At 39.9% G+C, this 15778-nt stretch overlaps 1 protein-coding gene across 1 annotated transcript in view; it reads left to right on the forward strand.

Annotated features, from left to right (window-relative positions):
* Nucleotides 1-15778, forward strand: part of LOC124787768 (dynein beta chain, ciliary-like) — an 834683-nt gene that overhangs the window by 535354 nt on the left and 283551 nt on the right. Inside the window, exons 47-49 of the mRNA XM_047254657.1 lie at nt 10720-10912; nt 11080-11192; nt 14934-15127. Coding sequence (XP_047110613.1) covers nt 10720-10912; nt 11080-11192; nt 14934-15127 — 500 coding nt within the window. The remainder of the gene's footprint in view (nt 1-10719; nt 10913-11079; nt 11193-14933; nt 15128-15778) is intronic.

The following is a 15778-nucleotide window of genomic DNA, read 5'->3' on the forward strand; positions in this document are numbered from 1 at the left end:
ACCTACATGACGCACTCTAGAGTCATGGTAAGTAGCATCATGAAGACCTGGGATGTTACTGGACCACTGTTCACAGCATGTGAACACTGAACTTATAACAAGACTGACATTTTCGCATACAGACAATATAAGGCCCGGCCAGGACAGGACTGGCAATGTCCGGACTGATGTCGGAGCTGATGTCACCACCGACAGGCTTGATGGTGAAGGGGGCAAACCATAACAGGGCCAGTGCCAACAGAACTGACATTTAGATTAAGAGAATTGGTGTCCAGTGGCATCATGGGCTATGCCAAGAGTGGCAGTACTGCCACCATAGAACTCTGAGAACAAGACACAGAATGGCACATGACACAACAACAACAATCCAAAGAACCTGATGGAAGATGTACCAGCTGGCCACATAAAAAACTGACAGATGCCCTGTCTGGACTCTGTTCAGGAGCAAGCTCACTCAAACATTGTGAAAATGACTGACTGTCATTAACTAAGGACGTGGGGCGTGCATTTCTCAGCCGGAGGTGAGTGACATGAAGAAAATGTACTTTTAACTGTTCCACCAGTAAATCATACTCTTCTAAGTTCTCCAGGTGCAAGTCGGGGAAGAACTGATGACACAGATAAAAAATTTCTGCAACTACACTGGTAAGAAAATGAGCACTGCGTTGCATACCTTTGATGCCATAGGCCATAAAATGCAACTCAACTGTTGATGGTACAGTTCCCAGTCTTCTGTCTGACCGTTGAACACGCACACACAGACACACACACACACACACACACACACACACACACACACACACACACACACACACACACACACACACAAACAAACAAACAAACAAACATTGCAAATATGGGAGCTGCGTGCTGAGACACAACTGTAGTAGGCAAAACCTGAGTGAGCTGAATTACACTACCCTGTAACAACATCTGAACCTGCTGCTTCTGAAGGGAATGACATGAGACAGTAGCAGCTCTGACAATGAGACAGGCATTATAAGGAACTTGAACATGCAGTCTGTGCATGAGAACACTGTCCATGAATGACAAACTTGAACCTTAAAATACTGAAAACAACAGACCAGCAGCTTGAATGAGAATATGCATTGCTACACATGGTAACGAGTCACCTGAACTATGCAGAAAGGACAACTACTAAGAAATTTGATGCATAGATCTAAAAACATTACGAAACACACTTGTACCAGGTGGGAGAGACAGATTCTTCACCAACAAATTAGGGTAGATATAGAACAAAACTGTTTATCTCATCATCAATAAAGTACTCGCATACTGATGAGTGATCAGAGATGCTTCATAAGAATAACTTTATTAACAAAATGAAACCCAATTATAATGCTCTTCAATGAGTATCTACACAACTGTGTAACAGAGACATCTCTCCTATGACACTGTCTGTGATGTACCTACACAATGTACCCCAGAGTCATAGTAGGTATTGTATGAAGATGTAGGACATTAATGCCCAGGTGCTGCCAGCATGTGACAGCTGATGTGCTGCTGGTGCAGACCATGATGAACTGGAACAGGTCTGCTGGCATGGAACACTGAGATGAAACTGCTGGTGTGCCAACTTGTAGTGCTGGGACTGAACTGCTGATGTGGCCAGATGGTTCTGCCGACTTGAGGTGTAAGGTGTAACTGTCTTTGCATGGTCCATTGGTACCCTAAATTGTTGGGAGCAGACGGATGTCAGCATGGCACAGCAAGGGCATATGACCTGGTGCAGCAAAGTAGTGCCCTGCCGACAATGGACTTTGCTGCGACAGGCGCAATGCCTGTCGGTGAGGTTGATGCCTCCAGATGCTGTGGAGGCAACATGTAACTTCATGGTAAACATCCCAGGTCATTCAAGGAAATATCTTGGTGTTGATGAAAGCCATTTACCCATGTAAACCTAGTAGATAGTGTCGGAAGTTCCATGCGGCTTTTCGCGGATGATGCTGTAGTATACAGAGAAGTTGCAGCATTAGAAAATTGTAGCGAAATGCTGGAAGATCTGCAGCGGATAGGCACTTGGTGCAGAGAGTGGCAACTGACCCTTAACATAGACAAATGTAATGTATTGCGAATACATAGAAAGAAGCATCCTTTATTGTATGATTATATGATAGCGGAACAAACACTGGTAGCAGTTACTTCTGTAAAATATCTGGGAGTATGCGTGCGGAACGATTTGAAGTGGAATGATCATATAAAATTAATTGTTGGTAAGGCGGGTACCAGGTTGAGATTCATTGGGAGAGTGCTTAGAAAATGTAGTCCATCAACAAAGGAGGTGGCTTACAAAACACTCGTTCGACCTATACTTGAGTATTGCTCATCAGTGTGGGATCCGTACCAGATCGGTTTGACGGAGGAGATAGAGAAGATCCAAAGAAGAGCGGCGCGTTTCATCACAGGGTTATTTGGTAACCATGATAGCGTTACGGAGATGTTTAATAAACTCAAGTGGCAGACTCTGCAAGAGAGGCACTCTGCATCGCGGTGTAGCTTGCTCGCCAGGTTTCGAGAGGGTGCGTTTCTGGATGAAGTATCGAATATATTGCTTCCCCCTACTTATACCTCCTGAGGAGATCACGAATGTAAAATTAGAGAGATTAGAGCGCGCACGGAGGCTTTCAGACAGTCGTTCTTCCCGCGAACCATACGCGACTGGAACAGGAAAGGGAGGTAATGACAGTGCCACGTAAAGTGCCCTCCGCCACACACCGTTGGGTGGCTTGCGGAGTATAAATGTAGATGTAGATGTAGATGTAGATGTCCTCCTAGTGGGGTGGCTGCCCGCACTACTTGCCTGGTGTGTGGAGGAAATGACTACCAGGCCGAAAAACAGTTTCATCCAAATTTATTTAAGATAAATAACTTTCAATATCTGTATTATCAAGGAAGTGGTTTTCTGAAACCACAGAAAACACACAAATACAAATTGTTTAACTACGGAATTGCATTATATGTTAATTAAGGAATCCAGAATGAAAACCAACTTGTAACAAGAACTTAGGATTCAAAACTCACAATATTTTTCACTGTTGGATATTTCATAATGTTAACCTAATTTATGTGAGATCTGTTAATTACAATTCCTTAGATTGTGGAATCATCAATTGCTTGGATAGAAGAGGATTAAGGAATAAATTGTAGTTTAAAATTGTTTCAGAATTGGTTTACTATTAAAATGTATGGATTTTTCACAAGTTAGACTGACACAAAGTTGTTTGTCCACCTTTGCTGCTAACTGTCTGGTTGTAAGTTACCCTCCGCAAATTGATATCTGACGATGTACAAAATCTGAGTTTCCTACATTTCAACAATAGAAAATCTTGTATGGAATGATCATTCAAATTAAGGATATACAATTACTCATCTGTTGTGTGTGGTGCATAGAAACACAAAAGGAAACAGTATTTACACTAGCTTTTGAGCTCTTTCTCTTTCTCTAGCAAAAGTACTCATATTCACACGTGCAGTCGCAGAGACATCCAAACATACGAATGTGCAGCTGCTGTGAAACTGATGTTGAATACTAGTTATTGGGAGCATTGCCTGTGAGGTGGGAGGTGGTGATGGAGTTGGGTAGAATGTATGAGGCAAAGAGGGGGTAGCGAGTTAATGAGAGCAGGTCTTTCGACAGATGACTCAGCAGCTGCACAACAACACAAAAGGAGTTCAAAGGGTAGAGCATATAAGAGGTAGAGAGAGGGAGGGGGCAAGGGGGAGAGGAAAGCTGGAGTTGAAGAGGAAGACAGGGAGGGAAGAGAGAGAGAGAGAAAGTTTGGTGGAGAATGGGGGGGGGGGGGGGGGAGAGCTCTCAGATGTGAAGGGAGGCAATACACAGTGTGGACAGGGAAGGAATGGTGTGGTCAGAAGAGAGAAAGAAATAGGTGAGATGAAGCGGTGGGAAACTGGTTAGCAGAGGTTTAGGCCATGAGGTTTGCGAGAGTGCACAGTATGCTGGAGAGATAGTTCCCACCTGTGTAGGTCAGAGAAAGTACTGCTGGAGTGGTGTATCCAAATCACTCATGTATAATATCTGTTGAACTCAGTTGTGTTGTGGTATGCAGCATGTTCAGCAACTGGATGGTCAATTTTGCAGTTTGTCATATTTCTGTGGTGGCCTTTCATGTGATAAGGAAGTTGCTTGATTCTTCAGTTTCTCCCTCATCTGGAAATAGTTCGTGGATGAAGTGCCAGATGTCAATGTCCAATGTGAACAATATTTTGGAGTAAGGGTGATGTGTAGAAATCTTGGGCTATGGGGGAGAGGGGGAGGAGATAAAAGCACAGTGCTGGCACTCCAGCAGCCAGCTCATCAGTGCATCCGATGTTGGCAATGTGGTCACTTGCTGAAATGTTGTGCCTGTTGGACACTGATGTCCAGCAGTTCACCAGTGATCTATTTTTAGAGACAGTTGTTTACTTGTCATTCCCACATTGAATGATGCACAGCTCTACTGGTGTCAGATCGATTTGTGAATGAGCTGGACAGGACAGTATCCTTTTCTCCACACCCTTCATCCACCCTCCCCCCTCCCCTGGCCGCCCTTTTCTTCGTGTCCTTGACTTTTACACGTCAACCCTCCAAATGCCTTTTGTCTCATGCAGTGGCTGATTGATTGGTTGAAAGACCTGCCTCACACTACCCCACTATCCCCTCATGGCCTTGTATGTCCTTCACTACCTCCTTCCCTGCATATCACAGAAGACTGTTTTCAGTAATTGATAATCAATGCGCAGTCTTGCCACAGCTGCAGATGTATATGTTTGGGTGCACCTTTGCTAGAGCAAGAGCAAGAGCTAGAAAGCTATAGGTGAGAGATTGCCTTCCCTTTATTATCCCACATTTCAGTTATTTGTTCCTTTCCTCATCTGTGTCATATGACAGTTGCTCTGCCAGAAAATCATCAAGTGTAATTTCTCTGGCGTTTTAAAAGATATTTTACCATTTGAGATGGCACAGAAGTTAGCATTTGGCAAGAACATAGATCAAAAATCCCTGTTTGGCCATTTTGATTTCAATTATTCACGATTACTGTAAATTTGTTAATGTGAAGAGCATGATGGATCCTTTGAAAAGGACATGGCAGATTTTCTTCCCTGTCCTTGCTGTTAGTGCTCTGTCTCTAATGACCTCACTGTCAACAATACACTCTTCCTTTCTTTTGAAGATGTTTTCAGTTATTATGTGATGTGTAGGTGGAGGCAGCCCACAATACTTTTATGTCCTTAGTTGTACGGCTGCACACAAATAATTTATGACCCATAAGTGATGATTCACAGGTAGTATGCCAGTACCACTTTTTTACAGCACCACCCAACTAAGCTCAGTTCAGCATAATGCAGATTAAGATATAACACAACTAAAAAGATGGTCGTGATCAGATACGAATGAAACCCAATCATGACTGTGGAGAGGGCATGGCTGGTGCCTGGCATGATGCTGTGGCATAGGCATTGCTGGTGCTGGACTTGAGCTCAGCACAAGCTCAACAGTATCTCCAATAGATGGTCTGCTGGAGGCGGCTGACATTAAGCCCAGTGAAAGACTGCCTGCTGGAGGTCTGGTGGTGACTTAATGGCATCTCCTAGCATTCAGCATATCGGTAGATTGTTTGTCAGCAGTATGGTGTCCATAACAAGCTGTGCACTTGTAAACAGTCTTCGGAAGAAGAAATGCCTGCGGCACTGAGAGCAGGCTACTTTCACAAGCTACTGCCGTAGTGCTGAAAGCTGACACAGCCAGTGTATGGCTACTACTGCTGCTCATGAAATGTTTCATATAATGCCCAGTGTCACTGGAAAATGTCGTTTTTGTGCTCATAATAAATAAATAGTTGTGTGAATTGTAATTTTATGCCTCCAGTCAATAGAGCAGTCTGAAGTTAGTGTGACATTGAGTTTAAAGAGATTTATTTACAGTAACAACAAAATGTGAAAAATAATAAATGTTTGCAAACCTACTGAGTAGGCTGTAACTGCTGTGCTATGCTATACTGTCTTCATACTCCCATCACACTTTACCGTCTTTGTTCCTGTGTTAAGAGACTGCGAAATCAACACAACACAGCAGCCAATCTGTGTAATTGCTGGAAACAATGATTATTCTCGAGGCCGTTTTGTTGCCGTCAGTGTATATCATCAAACTCAATATCACACCAGCCTAATATGGGGTAGCTCTAATAACTGAGCTATGATTTGTACAATGTTTTATTTTTGATGACTAAAATTATTTTTTCTGTTATCATTAGATGTTGTATGTAATACCACAGGATTGGTATTTCTGTTTGTAGATTATATTTACTGCTGCTAAATTACCTTTAGAAGCACTAGAATGATATCCTGTAGGAGAGAGACCTAGTATACTGAGAGAAGCCTGGAATAGCAATACTGGACTGAATTGGTTTGGTAGAATATAGTTTTTGATACTGCTTTCGTGTGTAAGTTTCCAGTTACCATTTCAAAAATAAAGAGAATCTCACATTCCAGTATGTCTTACAGCTTTCATCTAATGCATTTTGGGACCGTCTAGCTGAGAAATAAAGATTATTTCTGTGCAGTTTCTAATGAATCATAATTTTACGATGTTTTCATTAGGTCGCTATCTTGTCTGTTTCTCCATTTGGCACTAATTTTAAATTATCTTCTCAATAAGCTAGAGATTTGAAACTTTTAACACAACTCAGAACAGGATGTCAGTGGAATATTAACTTCCTTGTCAGATGTGTAGTGGAGTTTACTTGTTTTACCATTATCATTTTCCAATGAGCTAGAGACTTTTAAATTTTCAATATAGCTCAGAACCAGATGGCAGTCCAATATTAACTTGCTTCCTTGTCTGGTATGTGGTGGAGGTTACTTTGTGTGTCACTGCCATGCTTCTGTTTTCGTGTTCCAGTTATGAATGGTTCACAGGAACAGTAGTTGTTGGTAAGCTCCAATGTGAGCTTGAATCTCTCTAATTTTTACTTTCACAGTCTTTTCATGATTTTTACACATTAGAAGCAATATATTGGTTAACACAGGTGAAGAGAAATTGAAAAAATTGACATTTACTACGTATCTCTGTTGTAATCTCATCAAAATGTTTGAAATTGATTGAAAAGTGTCACACACCCGAGACCAAATAACACAGACTAACTATTTAAATCAAAATAAATTTTTAATGTACCACTTTTTAAATTGGATTAGAAGTATAAAATAATTTATCTTGCCCCATACAGATTTGTAACCCCATACAGATAGTCCTATACCCACATTTTTCATTTTAAATTTTACAAGTCTTTTCATAGCGATTAAAAAATCGCTATCACATATTTTCAGGACTATGCACATGGGGTTAGGAACTGGTATGAAGCTTGAAGAAATTATTTTATACTTTTTAGTCTGACTTAGAAATGTAGTATATTAAAAACTGATTTTATTTAAAGAATTATTTTCTGAAATACACAGTTTTGGGGCATATTCCACACACCATCTGATCTGCTGATTATTCTTTCTGCCATATACCACCACTGTTATTTTCAGAAAATAAAAAAAATATTATCAGATAAAGCTACACTGTAAATTGACATGATTGTTAACTCGTGAGGTAAGGATGCAATGGAAGAAAGTTCATATTATGGATTGCAGTTTACTGTAATTGGAACCATCCAAGGCTGAGGACTTCAAAGGCAGGAGTCTGTGCCTTCCATCTACAGAACAAAGAAACTAGCGTGAATTATGTATAAAATGGTCAGTAACCAATGTGCAGACATGGTTGGCAATGGCCACACATTTCACAGATGTGAGTTCCGTATGTAAAATGGTAAAATCCAATCCAACCTTTTTGCAGTTGTTTGTCAATGTGCCAGTGTAAACACATTAAAATCCATTAGTTTAGATTTCAATGTGGTTTATGTAGCTACAGTGGCACAGAACCACATAAGGGTTGGATTCTATCATTTTACATATGAAATTCACATATGTGAAAGTTGTGTCCATTACCATCACATTCATAAGGAACTTGTATTAAGGATACAGTTAGATGATACTTCCTCTAATGTGTGGAGATCAAATATGTCACTACAGTTTTTCACTCTGACAGAGGTACTATGAAAATGTCCAATGGGCAAAATTAGCTATTTTGGAAAAAGAATGAAATAAAGTGTTTATTTCAAAAATAAAAACAGCCTATGCAGAACACTGTCTTCCCTCAATAAATTTATAGTCGTTGTGGTCCTGCACATGCAATAAGCTATTTAAATTATCATTGGCCAGTTTTATGTTAATAAAAAGTGCTGGCTGTTGAGACGTGTTTTGAGAGATGTAAATTGAACAGTTTGTTACTGTACTTAAGACTAACAGTAGGCTTCTAATGATATATTTTTGAATAGTTAGAAACAGTGCATGATCTCAGGTGTCCATTTCAAGCTCTTGTTTCAGTGTAGTCTCATTGATTGCAAAAACTGCCACAAATGGTACCCCATGATGGGTATTTTCCAATTTTATGACATTCAGAATTCCATCACATCAGAATAACATTCTTGGAGAATACTATTTTTCTTGTGGAATGGAGGAGGAAGAGGTCCCAGTTAATTCAGGACATTCCCTGATATTAATATGTCTAGCTACATTACATTCATATGAAATCTATAATGAAAACAATAAGTCTGTCTGAATGTGGCTGCTGCAAAACACTTTAACACAGCTTTCTTTATTTTGGAACAATTTCGTGCCAATGAGTAGGTGCGGGTGAGGCCATAAAATATTCATGGAGAGGAAAACAATTAATCCGTCTCCCTGATAATGCTTTTGTCTTCAGTGCCACACAGATTCAGGATGAGGTAATGATTTTCTTTCTAGTATTAAGCAAATCTGCAATTATTTTTAATATACAGGATGATTCAGGAGAAATGTCACATAATTTGTGAGGTGATTGTACAGGTGAAAATAAACTGAAAAAGTCTTACGAACATGTGTCTGATTATGGAACAGGAGTGGGTTGAAGACTACACATCCACGAACGAAATGCTGTGTAGGCATGGTGCTGGACAGATTAAAGATGGGATGGATGACTGATCCATCCTGCAAGAGGTGTTCAAAAAAGCCCCTCCCCCCAACTCAGTGCACTTGTCAACATATTGGAGAATGTGTTGTGTTGCACATTGAAAACATCATCTTGGCCGACTTTAATGCACACAACAGCATTGATGATACAAGTGATAAAGTTTCTTCACGTGTATCCATCTTTGTAGCATATACACCCCCTTTAACCAGCCCCATAAACAGAAGTCCAAAAGGATTAGGTCAGGTGATCTGGCGGGCACTTAGTGGGTTGTCCATAGCTAATCCACTGTAGAGGAAATGTGCTACTCAGATACTGGGATACTAGTCTGGGACAGTGAATCGGTGATCCATCATGTTGCAAGTACATTTGCCATCATTGCTCTAATGTCACATCTTCCGTAAGTGCAGGTTGGTCTTCTATCAGGAAATGTGTATATGTTGTGGCTCTCACGCAGTTTGGCAGGAACACAGGCATTGGGTCATCAATCATACCACACTAGATTCACTGAGAACCTAATTTGGAATATTTTTTCTGTAGTGTCATTTGGCTTCTCCGTTGCATATGTATGAGAATTGTGGGTGTTCATGAACCACTACATTTAAATGTAACATCATTTGAAAATAAAGTATATTGCATGACGTCTGTGTATAGTCATCATTCACAAAATTATTGTCTCGTTACTGAGTCACCTGTATACAGATGTTGCACGGGCTGCACATGGAATGGGTACAGGCCTCTTGAATGTAATGTGCACCATACTCGCATTTGAGGAATATTAAGCTGATGGCTAATGTGTTATGTACTGGTGGTGGGACTCTGTTGTACCATTGCAATGATCTCGTCCCTTTCCTCAACTGACTGGATGGCCTCATGTTCCAATGTTATGTGTACACTAGGTAATGTTCCGGTTTCATGTAATGTTTGAAAACTCCTGGGAGATAGTCCGGCACAGGGGATTCGTCGATCAGGGAAACATCTCTGGTATTCTGCCGAAGCTGCATGGGCACTGACACTGCAGTAGGCACACACAAACAACATATCCGCGTATTCTTCGTGGGTGAACGTATGCGGCATGTTGGTATTCATGGACACAGTGGACTTGCTCAATTAGTCAACATTCAAGCACAAAATCCACATGACCTCATGGCTGCTTATTGTTTCAGCCCATGATTGCAGACTAGTACGCTTGCTGCTGTTGCCTTGGTGCGACATCACAGTGCTGCTATGTGTTGGGAAAACCCCACATCTTTTATAGGATGGATTAGTCATCTGTCTCACCATCACTCAGTCCACCACAGTGTTTACACAGCATTTTGGTAAATAATAATCACACTTGTCTTCTTATCCATTTGTGGACATGTGTAGAATTCAATCTGCTCCAGTTCTGTAATGATCATAAATTGGACACATGTTCATAGCACATTTTTTGTTTGTTTTCACATGAAGAATCACCTCACAAATTATGTGACTTCCCTCCTAAATGACACTGTATATCCCCTGAACACCTACCACTTCTTCACTTCATTTTGTAAGTTGCAAATGGTACTACTGCAAAGGCCTGTGTAAGCTGTAATGTCATAAGTATTATGACAAAAATATAAAACTATTTATCTGTATAGTAACTTACATGTAGTATCTGTTTCTTTTAGGCTGTTTTGGTGCATACATCTGAATCCATTAGGGTCCGGTTTTTTCTGGATATGCTTATGGAAAAGAGGCAACCAGTGATGCTGGTAGGGAATGGTGGAGTTGGGAAAACAGTGCTAGTCAGTGACAAACTGTGTAACTTGTCAGAGAATTATGCAGTTGCTAATGTGCCATTCAATTTCTACACCACGTCAGGTAAGGAAATGTGTTAACCATGGGTCGTCATGTACTTGTTTCAAGAAGCAGCTTTATTCTGCAAGTGAGATCAGTGCTGCTCTTTTCCAAATCCATTATCATATTGTAAACGCTTTACAACAGATATTTTACTCTGAAAAATGTACACTGCATTTGTTATTCAACAGAGATGCTTCAGAAAATTTTGGAACGTCCACTGGAGAAGAAAGCAGGAAGAAATTATGGTCCTCCAGGCAACAAAACATTAATTTACTTCGTTGATGATATGAATATGCCAGAGGTAAACCATTGTTACTAATTTCAGGAAAATAGAATTATATGTTATAGTCAAAATGGTGTGTATGGTCTTTTGACATAAACAGCGGGAAATCCAAGATGGAACGACAACAATGTAAAAATGGTAGACTGTACTCATGATGCAAAGACGGTATTGAGTGGCAGACAGCCACATTGATAGAAGACTGCTAGATATTACTTATCAGTCGGACTAAGTTCCTTGTCAGATGCTGACAGAAAACACAGACATTCACACGTGCCTGAACACAACAGTGGCCATCCCCCTCCCCCACCACACACACACACACACACACACAAACACACACAGTTACATTGTGCTGACTAAATACACAATGTAAGGACTGCTGTTAGGCAGTTAGGCTTGGTTAAGGGGTTCTGTCAGTAGGGGCAGGTGCATGGAGAAAAGAGGTGCTAGAGGATGTGGTTGCAGCAGGTTAGCAGCAACTGAGGCCAGGAGGATTATGGACCTGGCCTCAATCTCTGTGAAACCCCTCCACTCAAACCCTCTTCCCAACAGTTTCCCCTTCCCCAGTTCTATCTCTCCCTCCCAGTCCCCTCCCCAATGTCAGTGTCACCATATGCTGCATGAATTCCCTTGCTCCATTGCCCATGTGCTGCATTCCTGTCATGTGCACCTGCTCTCTCTCCCTCCTACATTTTCTATCTCACACAACTGCTGCCTTCCTCGGAGCTGTCATCCACCCATCTAAAACTCTCTCTCATACTCCATGCCTCTTTGCTCCATCCACCCACTCCACCCAACACAACCCTTCACCCTACTGTACATGCCTTACTGCAGATTCAGCATTGTGTATTTAGTCAGTACAGTGTAACTCTCTCCCTCTCTATCTGTGTGTGTGTGTGTGTGTGTGTGTGTGTGTGTATGTGTGTGCGCGCGCGCGTGCGCGTGTGTGTGCACGGGTGTGTGTGTGTGTGTGTGTGTGTGTGTGTGTGTGTGTGTGTGTGTGTGTGTGTGTGTGTACTCTAGCTCAGAAAAGGTTTCATCAAAAAGCTAGTGAAGTTTTCATTCCTGTTGCTTGGCCATCGATGACTCAACATAGAGTTTTTACCTTCACTATTAAATTATTGTTATATGTACCTGATATGTTCTAAAATGCCACGCATAAATATGAGATTTTCTTGTGCTCATACCTCAGGTTCTATTGATGATAAAAAGATAGGATCAAGTGTTTTGGAACACTCTTGTGCTAGAGACAATTTTGTATTCCCGACAGAAGGATCATCTTAGTGTCACTATCCTACAGTAAAAGGTCAAAGTATGAATATTACACACCTCCTCTTGCTTAGGCAAATGAAGCAGATCAGTTGGTTCTTTTTGGTTTTGATATGGTCTGAGCTTGACAGAACTTATGGACAGACACTATTAGTTAATGGGCAGTTCTGTGAAAAATCCCACAAAAAGGATTTTTTTACTCTTATTTTAGGCATCGCCAGCAGACCAAAACCCAGTCCAGGATTCCAAGATGGTTATGCACAGCAAATGACTGAAATTTTTGTGATATATTCCTGAGATCACGATCTTGAGCAACCTTGAAAACTTTCTTGACATCGTCGCCCATTTCCAAGATACAGAGGTTACCCTATTTCTACAAGCAAAATCTGGCATGAGACGAAATCTAAATAATAAGTAACCAAAGCAAATAGCTCAAATTTTAGCAGTATATTCTCTCCCCAGTTTCAAAAATCTTTATCTGTTATTGAGAAACATCCTAAGCTTTGTTTTTTGGGAGCCAAAACTCAGCTGCAGTTTTTGAGATGACTATGCACAGCAAATAGCTGCAATTTTGTGTGTGTGTGTGTGTGTGTGTGTGTGTGTGTTCGTAAGAGCCTGATCTTGAACAACCTTGAAAATTGTCTTCATATCACAATCTGTTTCTGATATACAGAGATTGTACAGATAAAAATAGGTGTGAGGTGAAAATATAGTTTACAAAGTGACTTAGGATGGAGAAATATACTGTAAAGTGCCTCTGTTATCATCTGGGAACCCCATGTTGTAGTACTGGAGCACATGCAAAAATTTTTTGCAAGTAGAATCCGGCCTGAGCTGTATAATTAGTTTGACTAATACAGTTCTTTTCATATAAGTTACTTGCCCTGCTGAAACAGGGAAAAGAAGGGAACAAACAGAAAAATGCTCCTATCAGAGCACAAAAAATTCGAGTATCTTCCTGTTTATGTAAAAGACTGTCTGAAAAGAGGGTACAACTGCCTAATTCTACCTTCCTCAGCACCATTAAGAATGTTACCAAAAATTCTGGCATGCAAACATATTCACACTTGCTTGCACTGAGAGAAGAAGACAATGGCTGCAGCAAAATGATGGAAAAGTAATAAATGCTGGAAGATAGTTAGCAGTGGGTGTGTTATAGAAAGAGCAAAGGAGACAATGGCGCTGTGAGAGAAAGAGAGGGGCACCGTGGTATATTAGCAGTAAGAGAGAGCAAGAGGGAGACAGTGACAGTGAGGGGAGACTGGGGCAGTACGACAGAATGAAGGGAACTGTCTCTGTGACACAGAGGACAGAGGGAGAGACAGACAGAGATAATGACAATGAGTTCGGCTGAATGACTGAGTGAGAAAGGGGAACTAGAAGTGGATAGGTATGAGTGACTTACAGTGCTGGACTAGTGGGTATGTGTGAGTTAGAGTTAGGGGAGCTTATGTGAGTTTGAGGTGAGTTGCATGTTAAAAAATACACAAATATGTTTGCAAGCCAAAATTTTGGGGAAATTTTTTAAAGGTGCTCAGAAAGGTAGAATGAGGCAGCTGCTACCCCACATTTCACCCAGAGTCTTTTAAATAAACAGCAACATATTCATGTTTTTCGTATTCCGATAGGAGTATTTTTCTGGTTGCTTACATTTTGCCAGAACTTTCAGTGCCATATTTAAAAGAACTTAGACCAGTAGCTCAGTGATATTTAGTAGTATTTTATCAGTGTATCTATTCGCCACTCAATGCCTTTTCCTTGTTTATTGTTAATTTATGCCTAATTAGTCTCACACATATTTTACAGTTTTAAGGTATTATTTTAATGCAATATTAAGTAAATTTCTGAGTGATGTAAAGTGGTGCAATTACATATCATAAGAAAATACAGTCATCAAAATTATAAATGAACTGAAAATATAATATTAATAGATAATATCTTTTTACCAAATAGAAAGGCATAGAATGACAGAAAATGCTAGCTTTCAGAACCAGGTGTTCTTCCTTCTATCAAAAGAGAGGTATTGGATGATAAGAGACTGCGTAAGACTTAAGGAGATAGAAAAACTCTCCGGAAAAGTCGTATAGATAATCATCTTATTTTTCCCTTTCCCTTTCATCCTGTCTACGCCCTTTGACCCATAGTCATGGATGACTTCCCCTTTAACCTTTTTATATTTGTAAATCTTAGCAGTCTCTTTTTTGTCCAAGATCCTCCCTTCTAATAGAAGAAGGAACTGTCAGTCTTACTATGTGTTTACAAATGGTGGTGCTAGGTGAAACGTCCACATTATAAATAAAAGAAACACAGGAATTATCGTAGTTTGTAACTATGGTCTTAGTATTGGTGATCATTTTTTACTGATGACCCAGCACTGTGCACAACATATTAACAAGGACAGGCAAACACATGAAGACTGAATTTTACGTTATGTATGTTCCCATATTAAATGCATTTGTGTTCTAAACTAATGATTATTTTGCTTCACAGGTAGATGCATATGGAACAGTCCAGCCACATACTCTTATTAGACAACACCTGGATTATAGTCACTGGTATGATCGTACAAAACTCTCATTAAAGGACATTCACAACTGTCAGTATGTGGCATGTATGAATCCCACTGCTGGCAGTTTTACAATCAACCCTCGTCTTCAGAGACATTTTTGTGTGTTTGCTGTCAGGTATGTATTTCAGCTAAATGCCATCTTTTCTCTAGAGGAGCATCTTGGTCATATCACTTATAGATAATGACATGAAAATTGTTGAATTCTGCAGTGAGTTTTGGAAATATCTGTTGTAGAAGGTAGTTAATTTTAGAAAACAATCAAGAACTTTGGAAATTGTGAAAATTAATTATGTCAAATTTCTTTTCAGTGCATTTGAACAGCATCATATATAATGTTTAGAGAATATTAAAACGAAATACAAATCCACTGATCAGAAATTATTTCATATTTCTTTCATACAGTAATATTTAATTGTGTTAATCCTGCAAAGTAACTAGGTCAATTTTCATTTCAATCTAGAATAATTATATTATAAATAATTTGGAGGGTATTTATAATGAAATATATAATTCACTGTTTTTATTTTACCTTACTTTCATACTGTAATATTTAATTCGTGTGAGGTAGTGTTATTACATAAAGGTCTTAAAATACAGTTTGTCCTTTCACACATAACTGCAGTTATGTTTCTTTTTTTAACATTTATTTTCAATAATTAGTTGTACACACATTTTCAAGCATTTCTAATTGTGTGATATGAATTACTCATTCAGTCTTTGTATTGTCATCTGTTGGTTACTGCTGAAGCATTCATTACAGATTACA

The sequence above is a fragment of the Schistocerca piceifrons genome, chromosome 3 (genome assembly GCF_021461385.2).
Source record: "Schistocerca piceifrons isolate TAMUIC-IGC-003096 chromosome 3, iqSchPice1.1, whole genome shotgun sequence".
Classification (NCBI taxonomy): domain Eukaryota; kingdom Metazoa; phylum Arthropoda; class Insecta; order Orthoptera; family Acrididae; genus Schistocerca; species Schistocerca piceifrons.